Genomic DNA, 27500 nt, shown 5'->3' with positions numbered 1-27500 from the left:
TCCCCCTATGCTTCTTGCTTTCGAGGAGATTTCCCCTTCTTTCCAGGAACCTCTCCCTACTGCTTACTATGAACTCCTGCATGGTTTTCCAGGAAATTTCTCCCTTCCTAAGAAATCCCCCTATCGCTTTGTAGGAAGTTCCTCCATTGCTTTCCAGGAAATTTCCCTGTCACTTTGCAGGATATTTCCCTCCCATTGCTTTCCAGGAAATTCCTCCCTTGCTTCCTGGGAAATTTCCTTGTTGCTTTCTAGAGCCCTCCATTGCTTTCTAGGAATTTTCTCTCCACTTTACAGGACTTCTATTGCTTTCTAGGAAATTTCCCCATGACTCCCTGGGAAGCAAGAAATTATTTCCCAAGAAATTTCATTCTTCCTGTCCAGGAAATTCCCCTTTTGATTTCCAGTAATTCCTCCTTTGCTTTCTGGGAAATTTCCCCTCTAGGGAATATCACTGTTACTTTCTTAAGAAATGTCACTTTTGCTTTTCAGGAATTTCCCTGGTATTTGAGGAAATTTCCTCCTTGCTTTCTATGAATTTTTCTCCTTTGATTTCTAGGCTATCCCCCCTAAGGCCTTCTAGGAAGTTTCCCCATTGCTTTCTACAAATTTCCAGAATATTTCCCCCTTTGCTTCTGAGGAATTCCCCCTAGTGCTCTCTAGAAAATTCCTACATTGTCTTGCAGTAAATTTCCCCTTTGTTTTCCAGGATGTTTTACTGTAGCTTTCTAGGATGATTTCCCTTTGCTTTCCAAGAATTCCCCTATTGATTTCCAAGAAATTTCCTTTTTGCTCTGTAGGAAGTTTCCCCCAGGGCTTTAGTAAATTTCCTTATTGCATTCCAGGAAATTTCACCAGCCAAAACCGACCCACCCACCTGAACCCATGACAGGGGCATACGGCACCTCCACCAAAACATATTTAAGGGCAGTAAACACCACAAAACCCAAACAAACTAGAGCCACAAAAGCCATGGGACAAGGTACGACTGAAAAGGGCCTGGGGTCAGTGGAGGACCCTATGCCAGAGGGACCAGGTAGGACGCACAAAGAGTTGACCCCATGCTGGCTGTTGTCCCCTGCCCTGGGTACGAGTGGCACCCGCAGGGAGAGGAGCAGAGGCACGTTTCTCTAAGTGTATTTATCTACTTTTATTCTTTAATACTGCAATCGATGCTTAGAGGTTTCTGGTAATTGGTGATTAATTAAGTTGATGGGAATTCTCCCATTTTAAACTCTTATTTTTTTGGCGAGCAGCACCCTGCGTGCCTTGGGGGCTCCCCCAGGGCCACAGTCACTACCCCCTGCCACCTCCTGCTGCCCTCCTGACTCAGGGACATGTCCAAGCAGGTAAAAAAAAAAAAAAATCAGCCCCATTCAGGTCACCAGCTCCAACATGGTGAAATAAGAGCTGGAGAATTCGGGAGGAAGAGTCAGTTTTACAAAGAGGTTTTTAAAAGCATCCAAAAGGACAAGGAGAGCTTTCCCTGAACCTCAATCCTTCACGGCACCAAATTTTCCTCCAAATGTAACCCCACAACACAAACCTGCACCCCACGCACCCCCCTGCAGCTGCAAATCACCCAGCTTCAGGGGGCAATCCTTGCAGGCAGAAGGGCAAGCAGAAATCCCACTACTTTTATGGGCAAGGTTTCTTTCGGGGACCCTCCTTGTAAGTCACAAAGCAGCAAGGAATGGGGCACCTTAAAAAAAAAGAATCTTTCTCTTTTAATCCACCCAAGGGAAATCCAGAGCAATAGCAGCATCACAGCACTACACACAGCACAGACATCTATCATTGTCTTTGCACAGATTCATTCCCAGATAAACAAAGTCATTAAGAAAAAAACCAAAAAATTATTCACATATGCAAAGTGACAGAACAACTTTTTCTAAGAGAAAAAGGACGCATCAAGGAAGAAAGCCTTCACATACAGGTTTTGCAAAAACTAAACCAAGAATGTTGAAACAGAGGTGGTTTTCTTTTAAACATTAAAAACAGGGATTTTTTTTTTTTTAATTAATTTAAATATACATTTGAAACACAAACACCAAGCAAGCACCTGGAGAACAAAACGAAAAGAAGGAGGAAAGAAAAGTGAATTCGACCAGTTTAATTTAAACACCAAAGTCGGGTGGATTGCACCAAATGGAATAAATAATGGAGAAGATTACACTGAATTGGTCGATCTTGCACTTAGGATCATTTAAACTAGAATTAATTACACAGCCCAAAAGAGTGCTGAACGAGGAAGTCCTCTGACAAGTGATGTTAGCTGGGGCAGTGTCCCTTTGACAGAGCGGGTTGTAGGTGTGGATTTGCCCCCTGCCACCCAACAACGATCACCACCCCAGAAGCGAGCGGGATGATGAGTTTTCATGATCCAGAGGACTTGACCCCATAATCACGTATGCGCAAACAGCTCCTTGCTCAGGGTGCGGGAAGCCTCCGCCTCTTCAACACCGGCTGGCTCCAAACATGCCGAAGTCAAACACCAAAGCACAATTAGACCTTGTGTTTTCACCTTGCAAGGTGAGCACACAGGCATGGCATTTCTAGTGTGGCTCCCTGAGGTCGGGCACCATAGAAGCAGAGCAGGCACCTCCTTTCATGCACCTGGGGCCAGGCTGGAAAAAAAAAAAAATCAGCTATCTACACCTGCGGCCACCACTTTAATAACCCCAGGGCGGGCAGGCTGAAGGAATGTAAGTGGTTTCTTGTTGTCTGGTTTTCCCTCCCCATAACCCCTGCATTAAAAAACCAAACAAACAGAAAAAAACCCCGAAAAAAAATAACTTGATCCCAAGTTCCTCTCCCTCCCCTGCCTGCAGCCAAGCAGTGAAGCACCTTCGGACATTCGTGTGATCCCACAGACATGTTCCCTACAGAGCAGACATCTCATCTCTGCACCTCACCCAGATGTGCCTGTGACACCCAGTTAGGAGGGACATCCCTTTGCTTTAAAACAAAAATAATTACAAAATTAGTAGTAACAATCCCCTTTCCCTTCCTCTGGTCTCCAAGAAGTTCACCTAAGTCCAACTCATTTTCGAGAAAGGGAGAAGGGAGGTGTGAAAGTTTCCAGGCCAAGGAATTTGCCAGATCCAGCAGCCCCCCACCCTTGCCTCCAGCGGCGATGAGATGAGCCCTCTTTGTGCAGTGCCCACTCTTGACCCAGGGCCAGCAGAGCTGAGGAGGGACTGAGGGGACACAGCTGCCCCTCCAGCTCCTCCTCAGATAGCTGGCAACTCCAGGAAGAAAGAGGGGGACTGGGGTGGATAAGGGTTCAGGTTATTTCTTTCCCACCCCTCTTCTTCCCCAAGGCTGGGAAGAGACTTCTGGGTCTGCAAGCCCAGTCTGTGCTTACCAGCGTCCTTAAAAATAACAATTTAAAAACAAAAAGAAGGAAAGAAAAAAAATAATGCATAATTAGGTATTGTCCGTGGAAGGAGCAGGAGGGGACATGTTCCAGACCATGACAGAAAAGGGACTCTCTCCCTCCCCATGTTTGCTTGTCTGGAGACCACGTCCCCTCGGCATCCCCGTGCAAACCCTTTGTGCTGTTGCTCTGACACCAATTGACACGGATGACAAACACGGGGATGAATTCGGCGTGGCAGAGGGCGGGAGGGCACATGCAGGTGCGCCGGGGCTAGGCCCGGTGCTTGGGGAGCATGTCCAGCAGGAACTCCGCAATGCCGATGAAGTAGACAACTTGTGCAATGCCGAAGAGAGGAGCAATGACCAGGGCTCGGCAGTACGCCCCTTTCAGGAAGGCCATGGGCCCTTCCTTCTGCCAGATCTTCCTGGGGAGAGACAGCACAGACAGGTAAGTGTCCATCCCACCCCTCCACCACACCAGGAGAGCCTCTGGCCATGCCCTGGCTTTCTGCCTGTCGCCTGGCACTGCCTCCACAGCAGATCATCCACCCATCCCCCATGTGCTCTGCGAATGGCCATGGAGAAACATGCCCCATCCCTACGTCTGGCCAGGAGGCCAGACTGCCTGGGTCTGGATGTACAGCTAAGACAACCCCATGCTTGCATCCAAGAGGTCCCCCTGTTCAAAAGTTGGGGCCCACTCCACCCTCAGTAGGTGGAGTCTGGCCTCAGACACAGCCAGCTGGTGAGAGACTCTGACTACAACAGCAATACAGAAGCAGAGCACTTGTGTTTTGAAACTCCCTTCATGTTTTGAAGCAGCCAGACCACAGTTCAGCAAAGGGTCAGAGGAGAGTGCGGCTGGGGACAGCCCAGACAGACAGCGCTCCTGCAGCCGCTGTTCAGAGCTGTCCCGGGAGGGAGATGGGCCTTAATGCTGCAGGGTTTTCAGACAACAGTGTCTTGGGAGAGACAGCCAGAGCACTGCCTCACTTTGCAGAAAGAAAATCTGTGTTATGACTGTTGGGGTTTTGACAGAAGCATTTAAATATAGATGCTGTATTTACCTTGCTCAAAATAGGAAGAAGTTCTCTTTTATATACCTATATATATGAACAGTATATATCTATCCATATAGATAGATAGATAAAAGCACAGGTTCAGAGGGAACCTGAAACAGAGAAGCTGCTGGTTGGGTCTAGAAGCTGCACTGACTGCCTGGCAGCAGCAGATGCCATACATCTGATGTGGTGGCCTGCTTCACGAGGAGTCTTACTTGGTGCAGTCCAGGATTCCTGAGTAGGTGTCCTCGTTCACTCCTCTCTGCAAGGACTGCAGCCGCGTTTTGATCACTGGGGAGAAAGAGAGAAGAGAGACAGTGGTGAGCACTGGGAATGTAGCACACTCTTCAGCAGGCAAGAGCCACCCTGAGAGTAATGTCTTTGAAACACAGTCAAAATGAGATCACTAAGAACACAGACCATTTTCATATATTTATCAGCAAAACAGGGGAAAACGCATTCCTTTACAAATGGATAAAAGAAAAATACAGCCACCCAAAACCCAACCCCTTCCCCTCACTGTGACCAAGGTTTCCAAGGCTGACTTAAGCTTTAAATGCTTCCAAATTCAGACATCTTTCTGCAAAGTGGGAACTGATTTTCAAATACTCAGCTCCTTCTGGAAGAAGTATCTAAATATACGATGCTGCTCTTACATTTCTTCACACCTTGGAGCATGTGCAATGTTGGGGAGAGAGGATTTACTTTCTGGTGTTTTTCACAGCAGAGAAGCCAAGGTGATATTTAAGGCAGATGCTGTGGAGCAGGAGAAAAGGCCATAGATCTGAGGGTCCCCCTGGCTGTCCATGATCATATGCATGTAAATGGTGTGCATACTATCACTCCACATGGAAACGTGCCTTTTCAGGAGCATGTTTGCAGCCATTCCTGTGGAGAATGACTGAAATGAATGACACCCTCTTCCTGACTTATCTAGCAAGTACTGCAAACCTCTGTAAGCTGTGGCCAAAGATCTAGCTCAGCTGAAGGAAACATCATCTGAGCTGGAGGCAGCTCAGACAGCAGAGCTCCCCTCCTGTACCTCCCTGTGCGCTCATGCTGTGAAGAGGCTGGCACAGTCACCTTCCTCCTCACTTAGCCCATTCGTGGGCCTCTGACTCCTGTCACTTGGTGCCAGGCCACCAGCACAGGCTACTCGGGACTCACCGTCGCAAGGGTTGACAGCCACTGCAGCCGTACTGCCAGCCACACATCCGGAGAGGAAGGACACGTAGAACGGAGCCTTGACATTGGGGTCTTTCTGGCCCAGCTTGTTCAGGTTTGCAAACAGCGGGAAGTAAACGATGGAGAACGGGACATCCCTGCGATGGGGAGGGAGGAAGGGGAAGAAAGAAGAACAAGGATGAACAAAAATCAGAGCGGGACACCAACAAACTGAGCATCAAAGAAAGGGCTGCAAGCATTGACAGCACAGCCACGAGTGCAACACAGACATCCCAGCTCTGTGATTGCAACGCAGACAGGAGCAGAAACTCAGCAGGGGCAAAACTGACTGCACAAAAGACAACAGGCCCATGTGACGCATGCAGCCCTGCAGAGTCAATGGCCTCCCCAATTTTTCAAGACTCAAACTGAAGACCCCAGCACATTCAGAGGTCAATCGTTTTGTCCACTTTTGTTAATTACAAGAGGTTTGCATCCTGACCTCATCCCACCAGGCGCTGCTTTAGCTCTGCCTTTGTTAAAGCTAGAGGAGAGTCACTCTGTGAAAGCCCAGGTAAAGAATGTCAGAGAGGGCACTGGTCCTTGCATCCAACAGCTCCATGGGCCAGAACCCACTTCATACTCTGGAGACTGAGGTGACAGTTTTGCTTTGCTAGCTCACAAGGACTTCTCTACAGTGTTAAAATGTGGACCATGGGGGAGACAAAAACTTTCCACAGAAAGCAGCAGAATTAAATCTTCCAGAAATAAAAGGTAGACTCCCTCGCTTCCCTGACCTTCACTTCTTTATTGCGCAAAACCTGTGCATGGAAACCAAACCAAATCAAACCCACACCCCCTGAAGCCAACACCCCCTTTGCAGTCTCATCCCCTGGACAGCTGGTGCTTTACGTTCAAGACTGGGAACACTGGTGCCCTGCGCTCGAGCCCACACCGTCCTACCTTAGCAGTGTGGCTCCGAGGCCCTTGTAGAGTCCTGTGATGCCTTTGCTCCGCAGCAGCTCCCTTGTTATCTGCATTGCTGTGGTGCGTGTTTCCACCGCTGGCTCTGCCGCCCCCACCACAGAGGAAGAGGAGAGCTGGGCCTGCGCTGCCATCAGCTTCTTCTGTGCCGCTGGGGAGGAGCAGAGAGAGCACTGGTTTGCAAGATGCTCAACAGCAGTCTCTTGCTGCCTGGTGCCACGGGACAAGGAGGAAGAGGCAGATCTCCAGGTGCACCAAAACATGCAGACTAAGGCCAGCCAGGTGCCCTGCAAGCTTTTGCTCCCTGTCTGCCCATCTCCCTCAGTCTGAGGCAACCCAGCTTGTCCCAGTCTCAGAGCTGGCTGCTGCCACACCACAACGCTGTCCGCTGCGCTCTCCTACTGACTGGTTTTACGTAAGCAGGAGGAGCCTGTCACGCACGACCTCCACGGTGCAGAGAAAAGGAGCTGCCATGAGCAGGCAGATGATGGTACCTGCTTCCAGCTACGTTCCCAAGCCCCGGGTAGGACAAACAAAAGATATTAATGAATGAGGGAGGTTCAACACTTCTGTTCTTTGCTTCCTTCCCTTGAAAGCAATCATTAACCTGGGGAGTTCCTCAGCTGCACTAGGTATGCCACATTTATACACGCAGCCTTTTCAAACTGATGCATTTCTGCTCTTCGGCCAGAAGATGGAGAGCACATCAACCTGTAGGCAATCCTCTGCCTGCCACCAGCATACCACAGGTCTCTTGCCACGCAGAGAACAGGCTGTTCACAGCAGTGAAAACTTTGTCTGAACCCTCAAACCATAGCTTAATTCCTTCAAACTTTCTAAAATAATATCCACAAAGAGGATAAGGTCTGCATTAAAAACAGCAAAGAGAGGAAAGACAAAGTAAATCTGTGATTATTCAGGAATACCACATCAAAGGAGAGATTAAAGGACAAAGTGGCCCATTTTCCAGGAAGGGCCACAAACGTTGTATGTAACAGTGTCATGCAGGGCTCCTGGGGAACGAGGCCATACCTCAGGCCGACCTCTGGAAGAGATTTAAGGCCATAGCAAACAGCTCTTTTGCCCAGATCCTCTGTGCCAGACACTGGTCTCTGCTCTCACCAGAAACACCCCACAGTGTTTCAATCAAAAGGCTCGCAATCCCTCCTGCCTCTGCGTGCCAGCTCCTCCCCACAGCCCCAAAAGCCTGACCCCAAACCTCTTCCAAACCCAGCGTGCCGGGAGAATTTTATTTACTGTTTCAGCTGAGACAACTGCTGCTTTTGTCAGGAGGAAAAAAAGAGAGAGTAAGAGGGGAGACAAGTCATTTGGAAAGGACACCTCCCCTTGGGAAGCTGTTAAGGAGGTGCTATGGGTGGTAGAAGAGAGAGAATAGACACCAGAAAACATGGAGATGGAGGAAGCACCACAGGAAAAGCACTGGAGGATGCTAATTCCTTTTTAGGCACACAGTAACTACCAAGTTTTAATCACTCACAAAAAAAAGGGTTTTCTCTGCTCATTCCCTCCCCCTCTGCCTTGACAGCCCAGTCCCAGCCCTTTTCCCCCTGCCTGCTCAGCGCACAGGGAAGAGAAGCCCACATACCAATTCGCCCTGCGTCCTGCAGCTGGATTTTGAGCATCTCCATGGGAGTGGTGACAATCACCTGGCAGGTACCTGCACCGCAACCCGCCAGCATCTCCCTCAGCAGTGTCAGCTTTTTCCTGCCCAAAGAAAAGAGAGAAAGAGTCAGTCAGTGGTGGTGGCCTGCAGTAACACCAGGGCAGCTGGGTGCAGGGGCTTGGGGCACACCTCTGACCCTGGGGGTTACAGGAGAGGCAGCCGGGGGGACGGGGAAACCTGCTAGGCTTGACAGTTCAGCATAGCCCAGACTTGACAACTCTGCCGGCATCACCCGATCTTGAGGAAAAGACCCATTTTGGCCCCAGAAACAAAACATTCAGAAAAAGCCACAAGCCCAGCCGGAACAGCCCTGGATGGGAACACACAACCCTCTCCATCCCCAGACAGATAGCTGCAGCTCTCTTCCAGCCCAGCGTTGCCCCTGGTCAGGGCACAGCCTTCAGAAAGCAGAGGACCTGAGCGTTAAGGGGGATAAGCAGCTTTCCTTCTGCCAGCCTACTTCTTTAAAACAGTCAACATCCCCACAAACAAACTAACAGAGACCACAGGGCAATGAGCAAGGGGGGGAAATATTCAAGTTGCTGCTTTGGAGTTCTATGACAAAAGCAAAATAAATAAACAGCAAACATGAGAGTCAGGGAGGCAGTTCTCCTGTAGTTAGGAGCTTCTTCACCTCACCAGCCTTTCCAAACTTGAAAAAGTAGCCTTTGCACTAAACTGGTCCTGCCTGAGGGACAAGGGATGGGATGGACCCCCAGCACTGCAGCTTTGTGCATCCTCTGCACTAGAGAGCAGGGATTATCAGCGACATGTTCTTGCCTAACAAAATGCAGCATTTCATAGCTCCCTCCATCCCAAAGCCACGAAACAGCCCAGCTAAGACTAAAAAGAGGAACTCAGGATGCAAATGCTAAGAAAGCCTCAATTTTCAGAAATTGATGAGTTTTCGCCCTGTAAAAAAATATCACCCCTTGGCACCAGAAAACACTGACTTGATTAAAAGAAAAAAAGTGCCTCTGATCTGCTCTTTTCTAAAAGGGAAAAAAAAAACCCAAAACAAAGGTATATATAAATCACACAGCCAGAGGGAAACAGCCTCCTCTTTTTTCTGTTTTAAATGCAAGTACTATTTTTACTGCCCCCAGCCCTGCTCCTGCAGCAATACCTCATCTTAAGGCGAGTCCCCACACTATGGTAAAAGCAGTCCCACAATGATATGCCCTATTCCCTTACAAAACCAAGCCACACTCCCTTACCGGGGGTTTCATATGCACGCACACACAGCACAGCTGTGGCACTGCGGGCCAGCAAAGAAGTTTCAATGCCAACCCTATAGAAAGGGAGGGGAGATGCGCCGTAATCCTGCTGCCCCACCACGTCAGCCGTGCCAATTTCTCCACCTCTCATCTTCTCCAGGGAGGATACTGGAGTAGGGGATTAGAGGCACAGAGCCACAACGGAGATTACCAGTGACTAAATATAGAGTTCTCCTGTGAGGCTAAAGGGAGGAACGTTTCACTCCCCTTTCCAAATCCCCCCACAGATGAGAAGCTGCAAAACACAATCCCTCCTGCAGAGTTACCCACACGGGCGCTGAATTGTGTGCAGCAAGCTTTCCTGGAGGTATGTAGGTATCAGGGTATGCAAATCCAGAGGTCCCCCCTGGCACTGATGCCTGGAGGTGGCCAACTTGTGCCTCTCCAGTGGCCTGAAGCACACCGCCAGTCTCTGCACAGCTCAATACAGTCAGCAGCAAGGCTGTACAACCTCTAGCCCAGCCATAGCAGGAAGCAAACTACCCAAAGGAGCTGGCTGCCAGTCCTCCTCTATGGCACAGCAGAGCATCTCCCACTTTAGCAAGAGCCCTGGAGCATCCCTGGAGTACATGTCTCCTGGCTTTCATCCAGCGCGACCGCTTTGATCCCCAGTTCAAAAGATCAGGAAGATTTGCCCTACGTGTTCATCTGTGGACCATTATCCCAGCCAACAAAAGCCAGCCTGGCTTGATAGAACTCCATGGACCTACGCCAGTGTGACCCAGCAAAGGATTTATGTGCGTGGGTGTATTTTAGAGATGTCAAACAGGTACATCAAAAGCACCTAGAACAAGGGCTTTCAGCTTCTGGTTTGCATATCCTGGGAACTGGGGGGAGTCGAAGAGAAAAAAAAAAAAGCCTAAGATAAGCAAATCTTTTGTCAGGAGGTTTAAAAATTTGCCATACAGGGGTCAAACTTCCTTTGCAAAACCTCACCAGTCTGCGCAAAAAAGGAGTTTGAAAACGATTCATCTCTAGATGACAAGGGGGTTTAAATATTTAAGGCACCACAGGCCTTATCCTCAGTGGTTTAAAAACTGGCACATCTCAATTACCTTCAAAAGCTGCAACACCAGCAAGGATCTGGTCCTACAAACGCAGAAACCATCTTTTATCAAAGCAAGAGGGTGTTAAATATAACATATACACAATAGCTCCAAATTCTGCACTGGCAGAAATCAGTTGTTCCACTTTTTTAACTGACATGCAATTAATTAGTGACAAATCAACAATATCAAACAGGAAGGGGAGAAGATTCATGCTCAATCTAAATTAGAGTTTCAAACTAGAGCTGAAAAATAAGAAAGTCAAAAAGCATGAACTAGAGGTTTATGGAGGACTTTTCAAGAGCAACACATCAGTCCAAAGTTAGGATCTCTGAAAGCACTGGTATATTGATGTCACATGGGAGCAGAGTAGGATTTTTTTCAAGTTTCTGAAAAATTTTGGCCATGTAGGAGTTGACTGTGCTTGGGGAGGGACCCAAACCAGCCATTCTGGAATATGGATGACAAGATTTCCAAAGGCAGGAATCTTTGACCTAAGGAAACATCCATACAAAGCCATATGTTTGTTTCTGCTACCCAAGAGGTTACTGTCCCCAGCTTGGATGTCACCTTCCTCACTCAAAATAACCTCTGCCTCTGGTCTGTCAACCCAACAGATTGTAGAAAGCTCCCCAAGAGTTTCAAACCAGAGAGAGTCAGCTGCTTTCAAACAATTTAAATAGTGGGTCTTTGATATGGATTAGGGGACCAACACACAGGAGTTGTCCTTCAACGGGAGGGCAACCTGTCTGCCACAGCCACACAGGGACGTGCACACAAACTGCCAGTCAGTCCCTTCAACCCAACCCCTGACCTTCCAAGAGGGAACAACAAGCTATTGCAACTGCATTTCAGAAAAGCTGGAGCTATGATGCTGGGAAATGTAAACGCAAGAAAGCTCCCTCCCACTCCTAGTGCCAGCTCAAAAATGCCTCAGACAAGCAAAACAAAGCACTGATGTGGGACAGATCCACTCTAATAACTGCTCAAAGTAATGCCACCAGATTAACTCTTGCTCTGGCAGACGTTACTCCAGGTATGGTACAACCTACCTCTGGCCACAGAAGCTCTGCGTTGCGTGTTTGGACTAAGTCAAGAGGAAGATGACTCTGTGCCTGCACCCATTACATCACGTTTGCCCTAGCGGGAGATCCCAAGTGTTTTGTTCCAATACGAATGTCTGTGGAAGTGAACGATGGGCAGGGCAACACGTCTGGGCACGTTGAGCATGGACACAACCCATGTTTTGTCCCAAGACACGCACCTGGAATGGACACAATGCTCCTCTCATAGGTGTATTCTGTGATTAAACACCCCATCTCTAGCTCCCTCTAGATTAACAGTTGAAAGTGCGTTTACTTTCTGGCTGACCTTTGATGTCTACAACTTCAACCCACTGTAATTCCCTGAGCCTCTGTGTGCTAAATAACAGAGCCCCCCCCCCCCCAGATAGTTATCCCTGAATAGGCGCAGTGAGATTATCAGCTCTTAACTGGCTCTTTCTCTAGAGGAAGGGCTGGATTCCCCCACCTACAAGTCCCGGTGGGTTGGATGAGGGTTATCTGCATTAAAGAAGCGTCTGGACATCCAGGGGATAACTACAAGAGAGGCTGCCTTGGCTCACAAGGGTTCCTGCCCAGAGAACGAGCAAAGCACAGTGTGTGCAAGGTGACACAGCAGCAGGACTAGCAGCAGCAGCATCCCTCCTTCCTAAATCAAGAGCCTCACTTTACAGCCTGTGTATGAGCATTCTGGAGCTCAAGGATCAACCAGGCCATGCAATGGCTACTTACACAGATGCCACAGAAGAGATAGTCCCAGTATTTTAGGAGAGCCAGAAAGAGAAGCTGAAGGAAGGACCGCTGGGGAGACATATCAGCTGGCAAGGCAACAGAGAACAAGCTCCCGTCTCCCCATCTGCATGGGAGAGAAGGAAAAGTGCCTTGCTTGACTCAGGATTACAGTTGGCTATTTCTCTCCTCTGAGCAAAGGTACAAGGCAGGGGGAAGCAGAAAGGAAGAAAATTTGCTCGCATCAGCAAAGACACAATTAACGCAATCATACTGGTCTTCCTAGGAATCTGAGCTGTTAAGTCAGCAGGTTGCCAGCATTTGCTCCAGAACAGCAAGCAAAATGAAGGTCAAGACTAAAGAGGAGAGGAGAGGTAAGGGAATAACACACCTTGAAGAAGAGCAGCAGGAAACTCATCCAGGGACACTGGAGAGATTTTATGAACAAGAAATCGCTTTTATAAGAAGCCTTGAGACACTTTTTACTGCAGCCAAGGCAGAGCATTTAACCAAGAACATGAAAAATGAACAACAAAACCTGGCAAACACATGCCAAACGCAACAGCTGTCTGGCACTCAACACTTTGGAGATAAACATAAAACCCTGTAGGACACTTTAAAGGGACTGGTTTTTATGAAGTGCTTAACACCCAAATTCAAAGAGGACATAAAAAGTTGTAGGCAATACTTACATCTATCGAAGAGGCCTCACACACTGAGCACCCAAAAATCAACCATGTACTTAAAATGCATGCTGGTGTACTACAGATTTAAATTGCTTTCTTAGCTTCGTACCCAAGTGCTTCACACTCAAGTGCTTCAGTTAGCCCTAGTGACTCCTCTTCTCACATCCTCTGCTCTGGACAATGAAGCTGCTGCTATTTTAACAGCAGCTGTGAGATTATGGGTCTCTCAACACATCCAGCTTCAGAAATCCAGAGGGGGGGAAAAAAAAAAAAAAAAAAAAAAAAAAAAAAAAAAGAGTCATGTGTTTCCAGCAGCCTGAAGGTTGGAAGTTTCCCTTCTCTCTCACATCCTGCCTTCCTCAGCCATGTGGTCCAGCCAGCACAGAGCGCCACAGGAACAAGGACCTGTCTGAAGACTCTTCTGTGGGTCACCTGTTCTACTACTTCTGGGAACTGCAGAGGCCCTCAGGCCAAAATCATCACAGGACAATGTTTGACCCTTATTGCCTTTCTCAATCAGGGTTATGGGGTGCCCTTCAGGTTTTTCAGTGTCTTGGTTTTCCTCCTTTCTTCCATGGCATAGCAAGGCGGTTTCCAGCACTCACACAACTCACCCAGTCCTCCCTTGTTCCTAAATGACCAGGACAGCTTGGGAGGACCAACACAGTTAGTTTTGTTTCATCAAGAAACAAGAAGCTGTAGCAGTAGGCTGTCATAACCAGTCTCGACATCAAAATAGAAACAGGCAAAGAAGCAGAAGTCCCCTAGCCTGCGAGCACACATCCTTCTTGCACCAAAAGGAGGGGAAAAGCATCGTACGGGCAGGAGTGCCCCCCTGAGCTGGTCCCAGGGTGAAGAGCACTGCAGGAACAGACATCTCCAGACTCAGGGAGATGGGTGCATCAACAAGGGCACCGGGTCCCGTGTGAGGTCGTGCTGCCCCGACACTCTACCTCCAGCAGCATCCAAGAGCACTGCCAAGGAAAAGGGAGTCTAGCACAAACCTGCAGTGATACATCCCTAAAATACTCTTCCAGCAATTTGCAGCCAGGACCTTCCTACGCCACAGTTGTTGTTTTCAGCCTGGCCTTTTGAAAACAGGCTTTATGCCACTTTTTTTCCTAGCAGTTTAAAAGCAAGTTCATTTCAACTCTAAGTTTTTCAAAGGATAAAAAAAAAAAAATTAATGCACACTAGAAGTTCTGTAACTTGAGGCTATTTTGGGTCATGCTGGATTTGCCACACTCTCTCTGGTCCACACATGCTTATTCCACTTGCACGTGGAGGACACACTCAGCATATTTTAATCAGCAAATACTGATAAAACATGCACATTTTATCAGACAAGGATCTCCAATTCATGCAACACATTTCAAGCAAGACAAGTGCTAGAAGCTTAGCAACAAAGGTATTCAATATCAAACAGGTCTAGAAGACTTTCGCAGCTCTGAGTCAGAAAAGCACCAGAGCATCCTTTGGGATGCTGGTCGAAGAGTATGGCATACTATGAATGTATAGCAGATAGTCCGTCTTGTGCAAAAAGGACTTTGGTGGAGCTGAACCAAGATCTTGGTGGCTCACCATGAAAAAACAGCCCCCAGCCTTACACTGAGCCTAACTCCCTCAGCTGCGCTTTACATCATATAACACCTTGACTGTTGTCCCTTCCAACCCAAACTATTCTATGATTCTATGAAATGAAACCCCATTGACATGCCAGGCAGCTTGAATCTTCGCCTTTCTAACCCTGAGCTATTTTGTTGTTCATACCTAGGCTTTGACCACAGTTGTGAAATAGGTGGCCCAGCCTTGCGATGTGCTAGCAGGTATGTACCCTGTTTTGCCCTGGGTAGAAGGAGAGGTGTTTGGATTCCAGCACTGCTAATCATGCCCTGTCTTACAAAGACAACTGGGGAGGAGGGGACAGAAGCATCTCAAGGGAGAAACCTGCAGACTGCAAACGGCTTGGAAACAGGGAGCAAGAGCAAGGCAAACCCTCAGGGGACACACAACTTCCTGACTCAGTGAAACGGCTCCTCACCGTCGCTCCTATTTGCCACATGTGCTACACATGGGAAAAGATCCTGTGAACTGCCAAAGGCAAGGTAGCATGCAATGACTGCAGCATGGCCAGGCACAATCCCTCCTGCAGGTTACATACTCCATCACCAGGCCTGGGATTTCCCTAGCATGGAAGAAAAGGATCCCACGATAAGCAGCTGCCCTGCAGTTTCTAAGGGCCCTTCTCCTCACTGGTAATGTCATGGCCTTTTCCATCACCCCCTGCTCCCCATGCACTAAGCAAGGTCACAGCATGCACCAGACCTTCCAGCTAGATCCCAGGTTTATAGCCTATACCAGCCACAGCCAATTTGCAAGGCATTTTCTTTCCCATCACATCTTGGAGTGACATTTCTAGTTAGAAACACCTTAAATCATCTATCACAGCAGTATCAAGGCTCTGCCTCTCTGTCCAGCTCACGCTGGCTATCCTCACGAGCAGAGCTGACCAGATTTCATTCATCCAAGCCCCCCACGGTGGCTGAATGAGTGACCCCGACTCCACATGCTGCCTAGCTCTTGTCACCTAACTGTGGCCCAACCTTTCTTTTCTCTAAAGGAGTTAAAAATGCTTCATCTCAAGACACAAAGGCTCCCCGCTACCTGAGTGGTACCATGCTCCTGCTCCAGGTCACTGTGGTGCCAGTCCCATCAGTGCATATGTTTTAGGAGAACAGGGTGTCTTACTCTCAGCAAAACTCTCTAGCTCCTTTATTCTGAATCAAGCACAGCACATCATCCATGTCATGTGTGGATCAGCCAGGAACCCAGAAGTCAAACTGGAAGAGGGCTGGGTGAAGACCTCAGCTGCTCATGGAAACAGCTGCATCCCACTTACCCAAACACCTGCTCAAAGCCTGCCTCAGCACTGAGAGGCAGACACACACATTTGTCCCGTAAGGAAGTCTTTACCTCTCATGGTGCAGGACATCTACTGACAGGCATGTCATGTTTTAATGGCTGAAACATCACAGCAGTGATTGCTCACACAGAACGCCAAATATGTTGGAATGCTGGTCTGATTTCTTCCATGGGCCACTCTCAGTGGTGGTACAAGGCGTGGCAACTTGGCACCCTTTTGTCTTCCCTGCACAACCTACTAAGCCCTCACTTCGTAGGTGGTGGCAGAGCTAGCTGTGCTCCTGTCTACTGCGGTATGCCAGGGCCTGCCGTGTTGTCTGCTGCAGGGAACAGACCCACTGCTTGGCAGAAGCGAGGAGCAATGAGGACATCATTACCTCCCACTGTCTGAGCAGAGTACAGAAGAGACACTATTTGAAGAGACAGAAAATCACAAACAGCTGCGAGCCGATGAGTCACACAGACGTATGTTAGCTGCTACTTTAAGACTCCAGAACAAAAAAAATTAGGTACATGAAAAAACTAGATCCTCAACCTGTGTCAGTCCACAATCTCCACTGAAGTTGCTGAGCCACTGATCTGCAGCAGCCGAGACTGACATGGTGCATTATGGGAAGTTGTTAAACCAAGTAGTCGTGGCAGAGCTTTGCATTTTCAGTGAGGCTCCACCCCACCACTGCTGATGGGAAGAGTCAGGATCATATCCCAAGCAGGCTGTTTTCTAACTACTGTGACTGAGGACTGGAGACAGTGCCCTTCTTCGCTGGCTGTCTCTGGAGAGAGGTCTCAGTCTGAAGGGAGACACAAGTGTCCTCCAAATTGCAAGGGAAATATCTTGGTGAAAACAGCATTAAATATTCAGGGTCCAGCCCCTCTCAACTGCTCAGCTAGCATCTTTTACTCACATTTAACTCACATGAACCAACCCCCACTTGCAAGCTAAGGAGATGATTTTATTCCTTCAGCATTTATTTGCAGGTTAGCTGCTGGGCAATGCTGCAAGTGCCCTTTGTCAATTCAGATTCACTACCTCTCTAAAAGTATTTTCAAGCTACAAAAGGACAAGAGGGATGGTAAGTTTGGGGTCTACAGAACTCGACTTGTCATCTGTTCAAGCCAGAAAGAGCATAACAGCATCCTGTTGGATGCTGAGGACAAGGGTCCTCCCAGCAGCTGTTTGAGCAGTGATCAGTGCCATTGGGTTCCTCTCAAATATTTTGCCTACAAATTCTGGATCTGCTAACCTTGGCTTAGACCTGGGACTATTTTTAGAAGCTTGAATAAAAAGCAGTCATCCAGTGGAGTGCTTTTCAATTCCCATTTTAGACATTACATCCTTAGCCCAAATGCAATCACCAGGTGAGCTGTTCAAGGTCACTCATATTTCAGTCATCACATCACCCCATTCCACCTTTGCCCTGACGTCTCACCAGACTCGTCCCAAGAGCTGGTATCTTTTAAGTGGAATGCGAAAGGTCTGCATCCCGTACTCACCCATCTTTGGAGAGGTGATGCCGGAAGAAGTCATTGGCTGCTAGTTTGATAGCCTTTTCTGGTGTCACTAGAGTCAGGTTCACTGCAGCCCCTGGGCAAAGAAAAGAGGAAAAGGCCATTGGAGAATGAGAATAAAGGAACCATTAACTGGATCTTTCAGGAATGTGCTGTAACTCCTGCTCAAAACCAAGGACTGATGAAGGAGAGCTCCCAGTGTACCAAAGGGGTTTAGAAACATGAAACACCATTGGAAATTAATAGGATTTCTGTCTCCCAACACCTTGGGTTTTTGAAAACATCCCCTGATGTGTTTCTACTCCATTTGCAATATGTTTTTTTGTAATTTCTTTAGCTTCACTACTACCTCCCACCACGCATACATGCATCCTCTTCTCTCATCCAAGGATGCATTCCTATGAATCCAGAAGGATGTGGATCAGACCTTCAAGAAAGGAGTACAAGTTGGATTAATAACCAGTCCCAACTCCTTTGCAAATATTTTGTGATGCTGAGAAGCAAAAGCCCCCCGCCCCACCTTCTTGCTAGTGTCCCTGCCCCACCACCACCAAAACCAGAGCAGCTTGCTTACCAGGCAGCCCAGAAAAGTCAGAGCCATTGAAAGACCTGGAGGCTGGTTGAAGTCACTGGCTCATCTGCACGGAAGTCAGACAGCTCTAGACCAACCCTTGGAGTTAAGGGGCTTCCCTTGTATATCACCACTGGGTGTCACCCTCAGAACAGCCACTGCTGAAGTGGCTTTTTATCCACCACACACTGCAGCGTGCAGAAATTCCCCTCTGAGCACTGTGGCAAGGCTTGCCGGGGGACCTGGGGTGTAAACAAGCCTTGGCTCCCCCACGCACTGGAGTGCCCTTTTGTCAGGAGCAAACAAACAGCAAATCCCTGTATTGTGCCTGCCACAATGAAAGGTCTGCGTGGCCTGGCCGGCTGCTGTGGGCCATGGACACCGGTATTAGTGCAACACAGCGGCTGGGAGGCAGCTTTCAAGCTGCCCTGGGGGAAATGGGGTGAGGGCACGGCCAGTCCCTTCTGAGCATACTGGGTTTTGCACCATTAGATTAATGCTCCAGAACATTCTCCTCTCTTTAAATCTTTTAAGGCTCAAAAAGTCCTCCAGTGGATGACCGCAAGCTCTCCCTGCCTGCACTGAAGCATACTGAGCTCCAAGCCCTCTGGAGAAGCTTCACTTGAGACTTGCTAATGGCCTATGAACACCTTTGCAAGGACAAACACAAATACTAGGGTATACCTTTTGCATTCATGCTTGCTGTAGAGATTTAAACAACTTTTCCCAAAGTTCCATTTTCCAAAGAGAAGCAGACAGAGAAGCCTGCACTCCCACTAGGCTCCGAAGACCTGGCAAGGTTCATTTTCAGTAGGTTTGAACACAAGTTGACAGGAGTTATAAGGGCTCAACACACCTAAAGAAAGGCAACTCAATCCTCTGCTCCTCAGGATGGACTCCCCTCCCTCCAAAAATTATTAAAGAACTCCTAAATTACACATGGAAAGACACAGGTTTAGGGGGACTTTCCTCAGATTAGGAAGCAAAGTCGCAACTGGGACTTCTGGGACCAGTACAACCGGGACCAGGACATGGAAATCCGTGGCTCCATGTCCTCTGCTCAGAGGACACATCTCCATCATGTGGGAAATCACAGCAAGAAAACAGACAGCCTTTGCTGGGCAGCCCAACACATTTTCCCCCCTTCTGACTGCCACGTTCAGATTTTGCAGAAAATAGAGAGTAACACTGCCTTGTAGCAAGCTAAGCCAATGCATTCATTCCACACTGGCCCTGACATCCAATAAATGCCATCATCTTCTACAGGAGCCAAATTAACTACCCAGGGAGCAGGGCAGCCCTCTCACACTCCTGGGTTTTTGCAAACTTTTAAGTGTACCAGTGATTGCCCTGCTTCAGTTTGATGTGCTTCCTACACATCATGTCCCCCCGCCATGGCTCTTGCATGTGATGAGAAGCCACACAGACATGACCCTCACGCTCTACCTCCACCTTTTAATGTCAATCATATCAGGATCTACAAAGCAAATCCACACAGCCTGATTTTTAAGTGGAAGTGGCTACCCATGAAGTGTTTCCTCGAATGCCAAATTGAAGACAACTTCAACCCCACTCCTAATGGCTAGAAAGTAAAACACCTGTACATTACTGACATGCAGCATGAATAACCATTTCCTTGGAAAAACAAGGAGAGAAAGAAAAAAGAATAAACCCACTACTCTAACACCAGTGCAAAGGGTTCATTGAAAGAAAGAAAACAAACTGCAAACCATCAAGCAAGAAAGGTAAGCGAGAAGTACGCTTCCACGTGCTGACCTCCTCCAGGAACCAAGAGGCTTTCACAGCAATTTCTCCTTCAATTGCAAATAAAATAGAGGGTAAAAACACACAATATACAGAGAAAAGTTAATGAACCTGGGTTTTCTCCTACATCTTTTGATATTTTCAGTAAAGCTGCTTAACAGAGAATGGATAATCCCTGTCCTCAGTAATCCATAACAGCTTCAATTCACTAGAGGAGGAGAAATGAGATACTTCAGCTGCTGGCTGTATGCTTTCCACAGCGTTTTCCACCTTTTTACAAAATCTCATAGCTCTTCAATTCTAGCTATGCCAATGACTCCATTTCCTTCATTAAAGCTAACCTTAGCCTATAGGCAACGCTACACGAACCAGAAGCAATGACAGACAAACAGAATGCAAAAATAAATTGCAATCATTAAAAAAATAAGTGTTTTGAAAAGAAGTACGGAAGCACTACAAAGAATGAAATCAAGTAGAGACAAAATCAGCTGTTTGCCAATTGAACTTTTAAGTGCCCTCTTTTCACTGAGCCTTGGGTTTTGTTATTAAAACACATTTCTCATAGAAGCCCTTATATACCACCAGCAACCTACATAACAGGGGGATTGAGTCATCCCCAGTGCGGCACTGGTGCACGTGGGAGGTATTATCAGCGGAGGCCAGGGAAGGCTGCCATGCTACTGTAGCTAAACTGCAGCTAACCTCCAAATGTCATCAAACAGCAAAGGGCATTTCCCCAGCCTAGTCTAGGCCTTTGACTTCCACCACCTAGGCTAAATGGCTGGTCTGCAGATAGCAGTGGGACTTTCCAGGATGCGTGCTGAGATCTATAGGTGGCTTCTGGATGGACTGCAGCAGGGAGCAGAGAGCGCACCCCTCCAAGGTCCTCTTCCACTGGTGTCCCCATGGTCCAGGAGCCCACAGGCACCATGGATTCATTCGCTTGGCATCACGTCTGAAGGCAGCACACCATCATCCCTTGCGCACAGACAGGGCTAGACAGCACCACCCAGCTTTGATGCACTGCTGCTACCTAGATGTTATGGAAAAAACATGAGAAGAAAAACCTCCTCTTCTTCCTCCCCCAAACAAACCCAAGAATCCCTGTAACTTTTGGGGAAGAACTGGAGGGAAATGTTGGGATTGCCTTCTACATCACACAATTCGCTATGGGCTACTCATACAGAGCAAGAACTGTCGCCCACATGCACCCCTGAAGAGATGATTTGCAGAAAAGCATCCTACAAGCTCAAGCCTCTCTCCTGTCTGCACTGAGGAGCTTTGATTCACACATGAAGGAGACCTGAAGTCACACAGTGGGAATTGCTGCGCCCAAACAGACCCTTTCTGTCTTCTCACAGAGGCCAAGTGCCCTGCAGGGACGACTGATGTGCTTGTGACTCCTCCATGGGGCACAGCAGCTGCCACTTTAGCACATTAACATATAATCCTCCCAATCTCAGCTTAAAGGCTGAAAATAAGAGCTTGTGAGTCATACAGCAACTTCTGCTGAGGAACTGGGACATATGGAGGGAGCAGGAACCAATCCCACCATCTGATTTCCATCTTCCCCTGTCTGCAAGCCTGAGCCAGCTCTTTACCTCCTTCCCAGAAAAGTACTCACATTCTTCAGGAATCTTGGATGTATTTTACCCATCCATCCTCTCCCCAAGAGGGAGGGAAGGGCTGCTAATGTCAGCTCACAGAACTGAGGCACAGAGACCAGGACTGCTGTACTTGAAGGACTCACTTTTGCACCCTGGCCATGAAATATCTATGAATTTCTGGAAGGAGCTGGAGCTATTCACAAAAGCCCTCTCCAAACCCAGGTCCCCATTTAATAGTCAGAGGTGACAAGTAAATTCAAGCCACTATGAGCTCCATGAACAGAGGGGGTACAAAGCTAGTGGGACATGGGCCAAGCTGACCAGACTCATAATGGCTGGGAAAAGCAAGAGCTATGCAAAAGCCTCTACAACCTTTGACATTTCTGCTTGGGAGTGAAAAGTGGCCTGGAGATGTACATCCCCTTCACCACCCTACGCCTTACAGGACTGAGCTGTCTCTCCCAAAAGCCCTGATGGGTCTTACAGTCTCCCCTGTAAGTTTCCAGGAACAGCTTCTTCCTTCTGCTCCCCAGCAAGCAGCCTGCCACTGCATATTTACAGCCAAAGTTAATGCAGGCTCCATTCCTGGCTGGGAACACAGAAGCAGCCAGCTTCTGGGAAAAATCAAGGGAGAACGCGTCACTGCTAGCATTGAAAATGCCAGGGTTCCTCAGGGTTATTTGTCTTGTTGCCTGCTCCCAGGAAAGCTGGCGCAAAGCAGCCAATCCACCCCCAGCATCTACCCCACTCCCCTGAAACGCCCACCAGCAAGTTGGGCAAGAGACGTTGCCTCAACAGCCAGTGCCTGCTCCCAGGACAGACGGCCACAGCATCTGTGTTTCCTTAGGAGCTATGGAAGAAGTGGCAAGAGACGGTACTGCTGCCAACAGCAAGGCACCAGCACCTCCAGACTCACACTTGAAAAAAACAAAGAGCAAGGACTCACTTAATCAAAGCAGTACTTTAATCAGGCTTTATCAGTGAATGCGTGCCACAAACAATGCTATCTGAACGCCTCAGAGATAAAAACTGCATATTCAGGCAGCTGAATACCAGTATATAAAATGAACCAGAGTTCAGCGTCAACTAAGCCAGTTGGACTGTGCTAAAAGCCAAGAAGGTATTCCACATTTTCTTCTGCTACGAGTAAAGTCAGAATTTGGCCTGCTGTCCCTCTCTCCTCAAAATCTTTAAAAACTTTCAAGGATTTTGTGTTTAAACTAGAAAAGGTATAATGACAACTGAGGAACTCACTGTTGCAACAGACAGCCTAAGCCAAGGAGCCAGGAGATTTCTAGCAGTGACGAAGCAGCTGAAGCTCTACCATGAGTCAACCTCTGATTTTCTTAGCACTCCAAGGGAGTTTTTTCTGGGGGCAGGTTATTTGTAATTTTTTTTTTTTTTTTTTTTTTTTTTTTTTTTTTTTAAATTGCAGCTTATCTTAATAGTTGAACAAAGCACTCGGTCATGCTTGAGACACAGCTAGTTTTGGAGACAAGCTACCAACTAGATGGGACAGCAGGCCTGACCACGTTGGTGGTGGGCTTTGACATAAATTCAATCATCAACCACAAAGTAAGACACTTCAAGAGGTTTGCCACTGCCCCTCTGACAAAAGTTACCATGCCCAAGCTGGGAAACACACACATACAGTCCGGAAACAAAGTCCAGCAGCTTCACTTAAACGGCTAGTAAAGATGAACTTCAGTAAACGGTAAAGGTTTACACCAAAACAGCCACGGGGAGGACTCAAGCCCTCAATGGTGGAAAGCTGAGCAGACACCTGGCGTGGAGGAGTTTATTTTCAGAAACAGCTGCACCTTTCAGCATCTTAGGATATTGCTAGGTTATTGCTTTATAAGCCATAGAATGTGGGCTTTCCCTCCCACTTACGCGCCAGTGCTTCCAATGCAAAAGCTGTGCTGTGCCTGACTCAGCTTTACTTACCTCTGTACATGCCAAAGTAGCCTTCCGACCGAATTGTTTTAATGAGGCAGTCAGACCTGCAAACAAAACAGAGAGAGATAAACCACAGGAGCTCAAAGGTGGGTGAGAGCAGAGATAAACAAAGCAAATCTCTTGGAGTGGTTTTCATTTACGATCTGTCAGCAAAACCCTGAGCTGAGAAGGGAACCGCGTCAGCCGCTGAATGCACCATTGTTCAGGCCTGAGTCCTATTTCAGCCCCTAATTCACAGGGGCTTTGAAACCCCCGGCTCACCCCACACGCGCTGTCTGCTTTCTAGAAACACAAAAGGAAAAAATGTCACTGCAAGGGCTGTTTATCCAGGGTCCCCTGTGGCAAACGCACATGAGATGCTCTAACAAGCAGATCCCCATGCACATGTTTTTAAATCCAGCTCTGGAAGGGAAAGAAGGGGGGCCAAAACCCCCAATGATGACTTGCTTGACTTACTCCGTGAAATTCAACACAAGACACACAAACACTAGATGACCTGAACGCTCAGTCATCTGTGACCTCCCACGCAGACTAAAGCACTTACTTTTAACACATCGGGTCCCACAGCAGGCAGCGAGCGCTCAGGCTCTCGCGCTGGGGAGAGCGCGGCAGGGTGCCGGGGAGGCCCGCTCCAAGGGGAAAACTGTCGCCTTCTTTGTTTCAACTACATTTACTGCAAATGGGAAAACTGAAGAGTGCCGGAATGGCTCAAAACCTTTCGAAGGCACACACACAACTAACAAATCCATAGGCGCGGTTCAGGGAGGCAGTGCAGATCCCCTGGCAGAGTTTCCCTCTATGGACCACGGCTGCAAGAAGCCAAGGCACTGGATGAAGGTTGCTTTGGGGTCTTTGGGAAGGGACAGGTACTTGCCGTGGCCATAGGGGAAGGGAGAGGTGCACATGCATGCATGCGTACATAATTAAGGAACAAAAGGCTCTTAAGTAGTAATAAGGGAAGTATAGCTAATGAAAACAAGAATACATTTCTAAGAGATTTGACAACAAAAGGAGTAAACTTCATCTCCACTCTGTAGTAGTGCTGAAGTGGGAGAGAAGGGAATACAGATTTCCCTCAAGGGCTTTATGGCCCTACTTGGGTCAAGACTGTTTTAGGGTACCCCACGTTATTTGTGAAGAGCCCATCCTGCATTGCTGCCACTTGCAACAATGAGTTTCCCCTCTTTGCTGGGACTCCCCACATCCTTCAGGACCCTGTCTTTCACACACCCCACCCCAGCTCCTGCAGCTTGCACGCACCCATCTCGTTCTTGGGAGCAGCCCCCCCAACACATTTGCAAGCCCCAGAAATCTCAGGGCACCTTTCTCCTATCCCCCCCATCAAGCTCTTCCACCGCAATGCTGGAGGCAAGGCATTTTCCCTGAGCCAGCGGTGCTGCTTTGAACAAGCTGCAGGAAGAGCTGCTCCCCATGCTCACGCAGCCCTGCTGCCTCACCGTAAGGCTTATACATCAGTCCTAGCTCCTCGAGCTGCAGCAGAGAGAGATGGAGCCAAGCCATGCCCAGCTCCTTTCTCTCCCTGGAAAAAGGGAGCCAACAGCCAACTAAAATTATACATAATATACCTGGGGCAGCACAGCCCAAAAGCCCAGCTCTCTCTAGCAATCAGGGCTGCTCCAAAGTATCTTTGGCTCTTTCAAGGGAAAGGCTCCCCTGATGCCAAAGGTCTCTCGAGCTAAGCAGAAGCAAGGCATGCTGTCTTAAAGCAAGACAGCCAAAATTTTAAATGAACTTGCTGCCTTCCTGGGTGTTCAGCAGATACCTTTGAGATCTGGTATTGATGGGCATACAGTATTTCCTGAAAAATAAGCCCCTGTAACTGGGGAGCTCAGACAAGCCCTCCAAAATCCCTAGCTAACGTAAGGGTGTCTCTGAAGACATGCTCCATGCATGGTAACAGCATCCTCTTAGTGCCTTTCCCTTGCTTGCTTAGGTAGGACACAGGATGGCCTGATGTTATCTAGAGGATGTGTTATCCCCATTACTTCCTTGTCCCTGCTGACCCCTCGGCCCCCCAAAAGACCCTTTCACTTATCACCACCAGCCCACACTCACTTTCCCTACAGCTGCTGCCAATGCCAGAGGAACACCTCCAGCATTACTCATTCACATCCACGCTTTGTCGCAGACTCTTAGGAGGAGCCAGCTCAAATATACAGGGTAAATCCTGTGTATTCCTTAACAGCGCCTCATCCCACAACAACTCCCAGCTACGGAGCAGATCTGCACTTAACTACTGGAGGTTAAAAGCCTCTCTCCTACTGAGCCCCCCTCCAGAGATGAGGCATCCTGGCATGCACTCCTAAGGGGAGCCTACAAATCCCTCCATCCTGCCCAAACTCCTGTTGCTGTCACCTATCAGGTCAGGGGGAGAAGTGATCCTCAGGGAGGAGAAGCAATCCACAGCAGCGGCAGGAGCAGGACACAACAAAAAGGAGAGGCAAGGCAAGACGGGAGGCCGAGTCCTGCCAGCACGCCTGAGCACACAAACAATGCAGAGAGCGCTGTAACTGTCAAGGGAAGCACTAGTCTGCCGTGGCACACCAGAGCCTACAACCTAAGCTCATGCATAATCACATGTCGTCAGATAGAGCAAGGAGGCCCAGAGACTAAAACCATCAACGTACAGAGCATTTCCTTCCTATTCCCACTCTGCCTCAAATTCTCCTGGGCAGGAAAGAGGAAAATATTGGTGTGGAGGAGCAGGGAGCCAGCAACACTACTTCTGAACAAAGTGGCAGGAGAACAGGACACACATCATCAGTCCCCATCCCTTCTCCCCCCTCAATGACACCAGTACTTTTAGAAAACTAAGGCCTGACTCTGGTTCCTAGTATAAAGCATCTTGTGCTGAGTGTGGTGCACATTCCCACAGCAGATACACAGCCCTAAGCATCCCACATAAATCCCAGGTGAATTTGGTGGGCTGGATATAGTCATGCCTTTTTTTCCTTACAGCATTTGATTTTTTTGGACATAGGACTGCCAGGGTAACTATAGCATGTGTCAACCTGTGCTCCTTCAAAAGATCTGCATGCAGTGCTCTAGACTGGGAATGGATGACTGCTTCCTCTTTTTAAAACCGACACAGCAAAGGAAGGGATAGTAACTTCCGATATGACAGTCATGGAAACAGAAGAGAGACAGAAATTCCCTCATGCACCTGATTGTGGCCCAGCAGAGAACCGAACGGGGATCCTTGTGTTTTGGTCCTGAGCCCTGACAGCAACAAACATGCTGCTCCCAAGCAAGGGATGCAAACAGATGTACCCTCTGCAGAGATCTCGCTTGCTGGGCTCGGCAGCCTGAATAGCTGCTTTATTTCATTTATCTGCTCTAGCACAACTTGGTTCAAGATTGTGCCCTGGCTTTCCTGGGGACAGCCCAGTTCCTAGAAATGCTGAACTCACCTGAAAGAGGTAACAAAGTGGAAGGACTTCCTACCGAAAGCCGCGGGGGATGCTGCCTGTGTGGGCAGTACTCACATGCTGGTGTACATCCGCTGGCCATTCTGCTGGTTCTGCAGGCGAGTTTTTGCCAGGTCAATGGGAAATACACAGGTGACCCCGATCAGCCCAGCTATCCCTCCATTGATCAGCTTGGCAGGTAAACTGTAGGGGGCAAGATGCAGAGAAACAGATGTCTTAGCACTGGGATAACACCAGGGGATGGAAAGAGGAAAGAATGGAGCTCTTTTGCATGACCAGAGTTAACACATCGCTGTGCGACAAGACTGTCCCCCCCAGCATGAAGGGAGCTCTGCCTCAAGGTAAAGCTTGGCCCTTGCTATACATACAGGGAAGGAGGGGAAAGCAGCACATAGCATGAGGACAAACCACCGATGAGTGGAGTGGAGCCAAACAGCTAAGCCACACATCACTAAGAGCAAGGAAAAACCCTGTTTCCCAGGACCTGAGGGTTTCTGTTGTCCCTGGAGGAGAAAAGACAGAGTGCTGGATTGTCTACCATGTGGACAGACTTAAGTTAGGGCCTGATGGCATCCAAGCCAGCAGGTTTACTGGCAAATGCTTTTCAGCACCACAATCAGATATGCATCTAACGAGAGGTTCATGACAC

The 27500-nt window shown here is 48.3% G+C and overlaps 1 protein-coding gene across 5 annotated transcripts in view; it reads right to left on the bottom strand.

The window, feature by feature from the left end:
• Positions 1 to 1700: 1700 nt before the first annotated feature.
• SLC25A22 (solute carrier family 25 member 22) overlaps positions 1701 to 27500 on the bottom strand; it is a 53736-nt gene continuing 27936 nt past the window's right edge. For 4 of the 5 annotated variants that reach the window (XM_076344263.1, XM_076344266.1, XM_076344265.1 and 1 more), the window contains exons 3-10: positions 26909 to 27034; positions 23391 to 23446; positions 17487 to 17577; positions 8194 to 8312; positions 6567 to 6738; positions 5607 to 5761; positions 4655 to 4730; positions 1701 to 3803 (exon numbers count right to left, since the gene is read on the bottom strand). In XM_076344263.1, the coding sequence (XP_076200378.1) occupies positions 3650 to 3803; positions 4655 to 4730; positions 5607 to 5761; positions 6567 to 6738; positions 8194 to 8312; positions 17487 to 17577; positions 23391 to 23446; positions 26909 to 27034 (949 nt within the window). In that variant the 3' untranslated portion in view covers positions 1701 to 3649. The remainder of the gene's footprint in view (positions 3804 to 4654; positions 4731 to 5606; positions 5762 to 6566; positions 6739 to 8193; positions 8313 to 17486; positions 17578 to 23390; positions 23447 to 26908; positions 27035 to 27500) is intronic. The other variant, XR_012995872.1, reaches the window with a different exon arrangement.

The sequence above is a fragment of the Aptenodytes patagonicus genome, chromosome 7 (genome assembly GCF_965638725.1).
Source record: "Aptenodytes patagonicus chromosome 7, bAptPat1.pri.cur, whole genome shotgun sequence".
NCBI lineage: Eukaryota > Metazoa > Chordata > Aves > Sphenisciformes > Spheniscidae > Aptenodytes > Aptenodytes patagonicus.
Note: the sequence above shows the minus strand (reverse complement) of the source record. Positions and strands in the feature narration are given on the sequence as shown.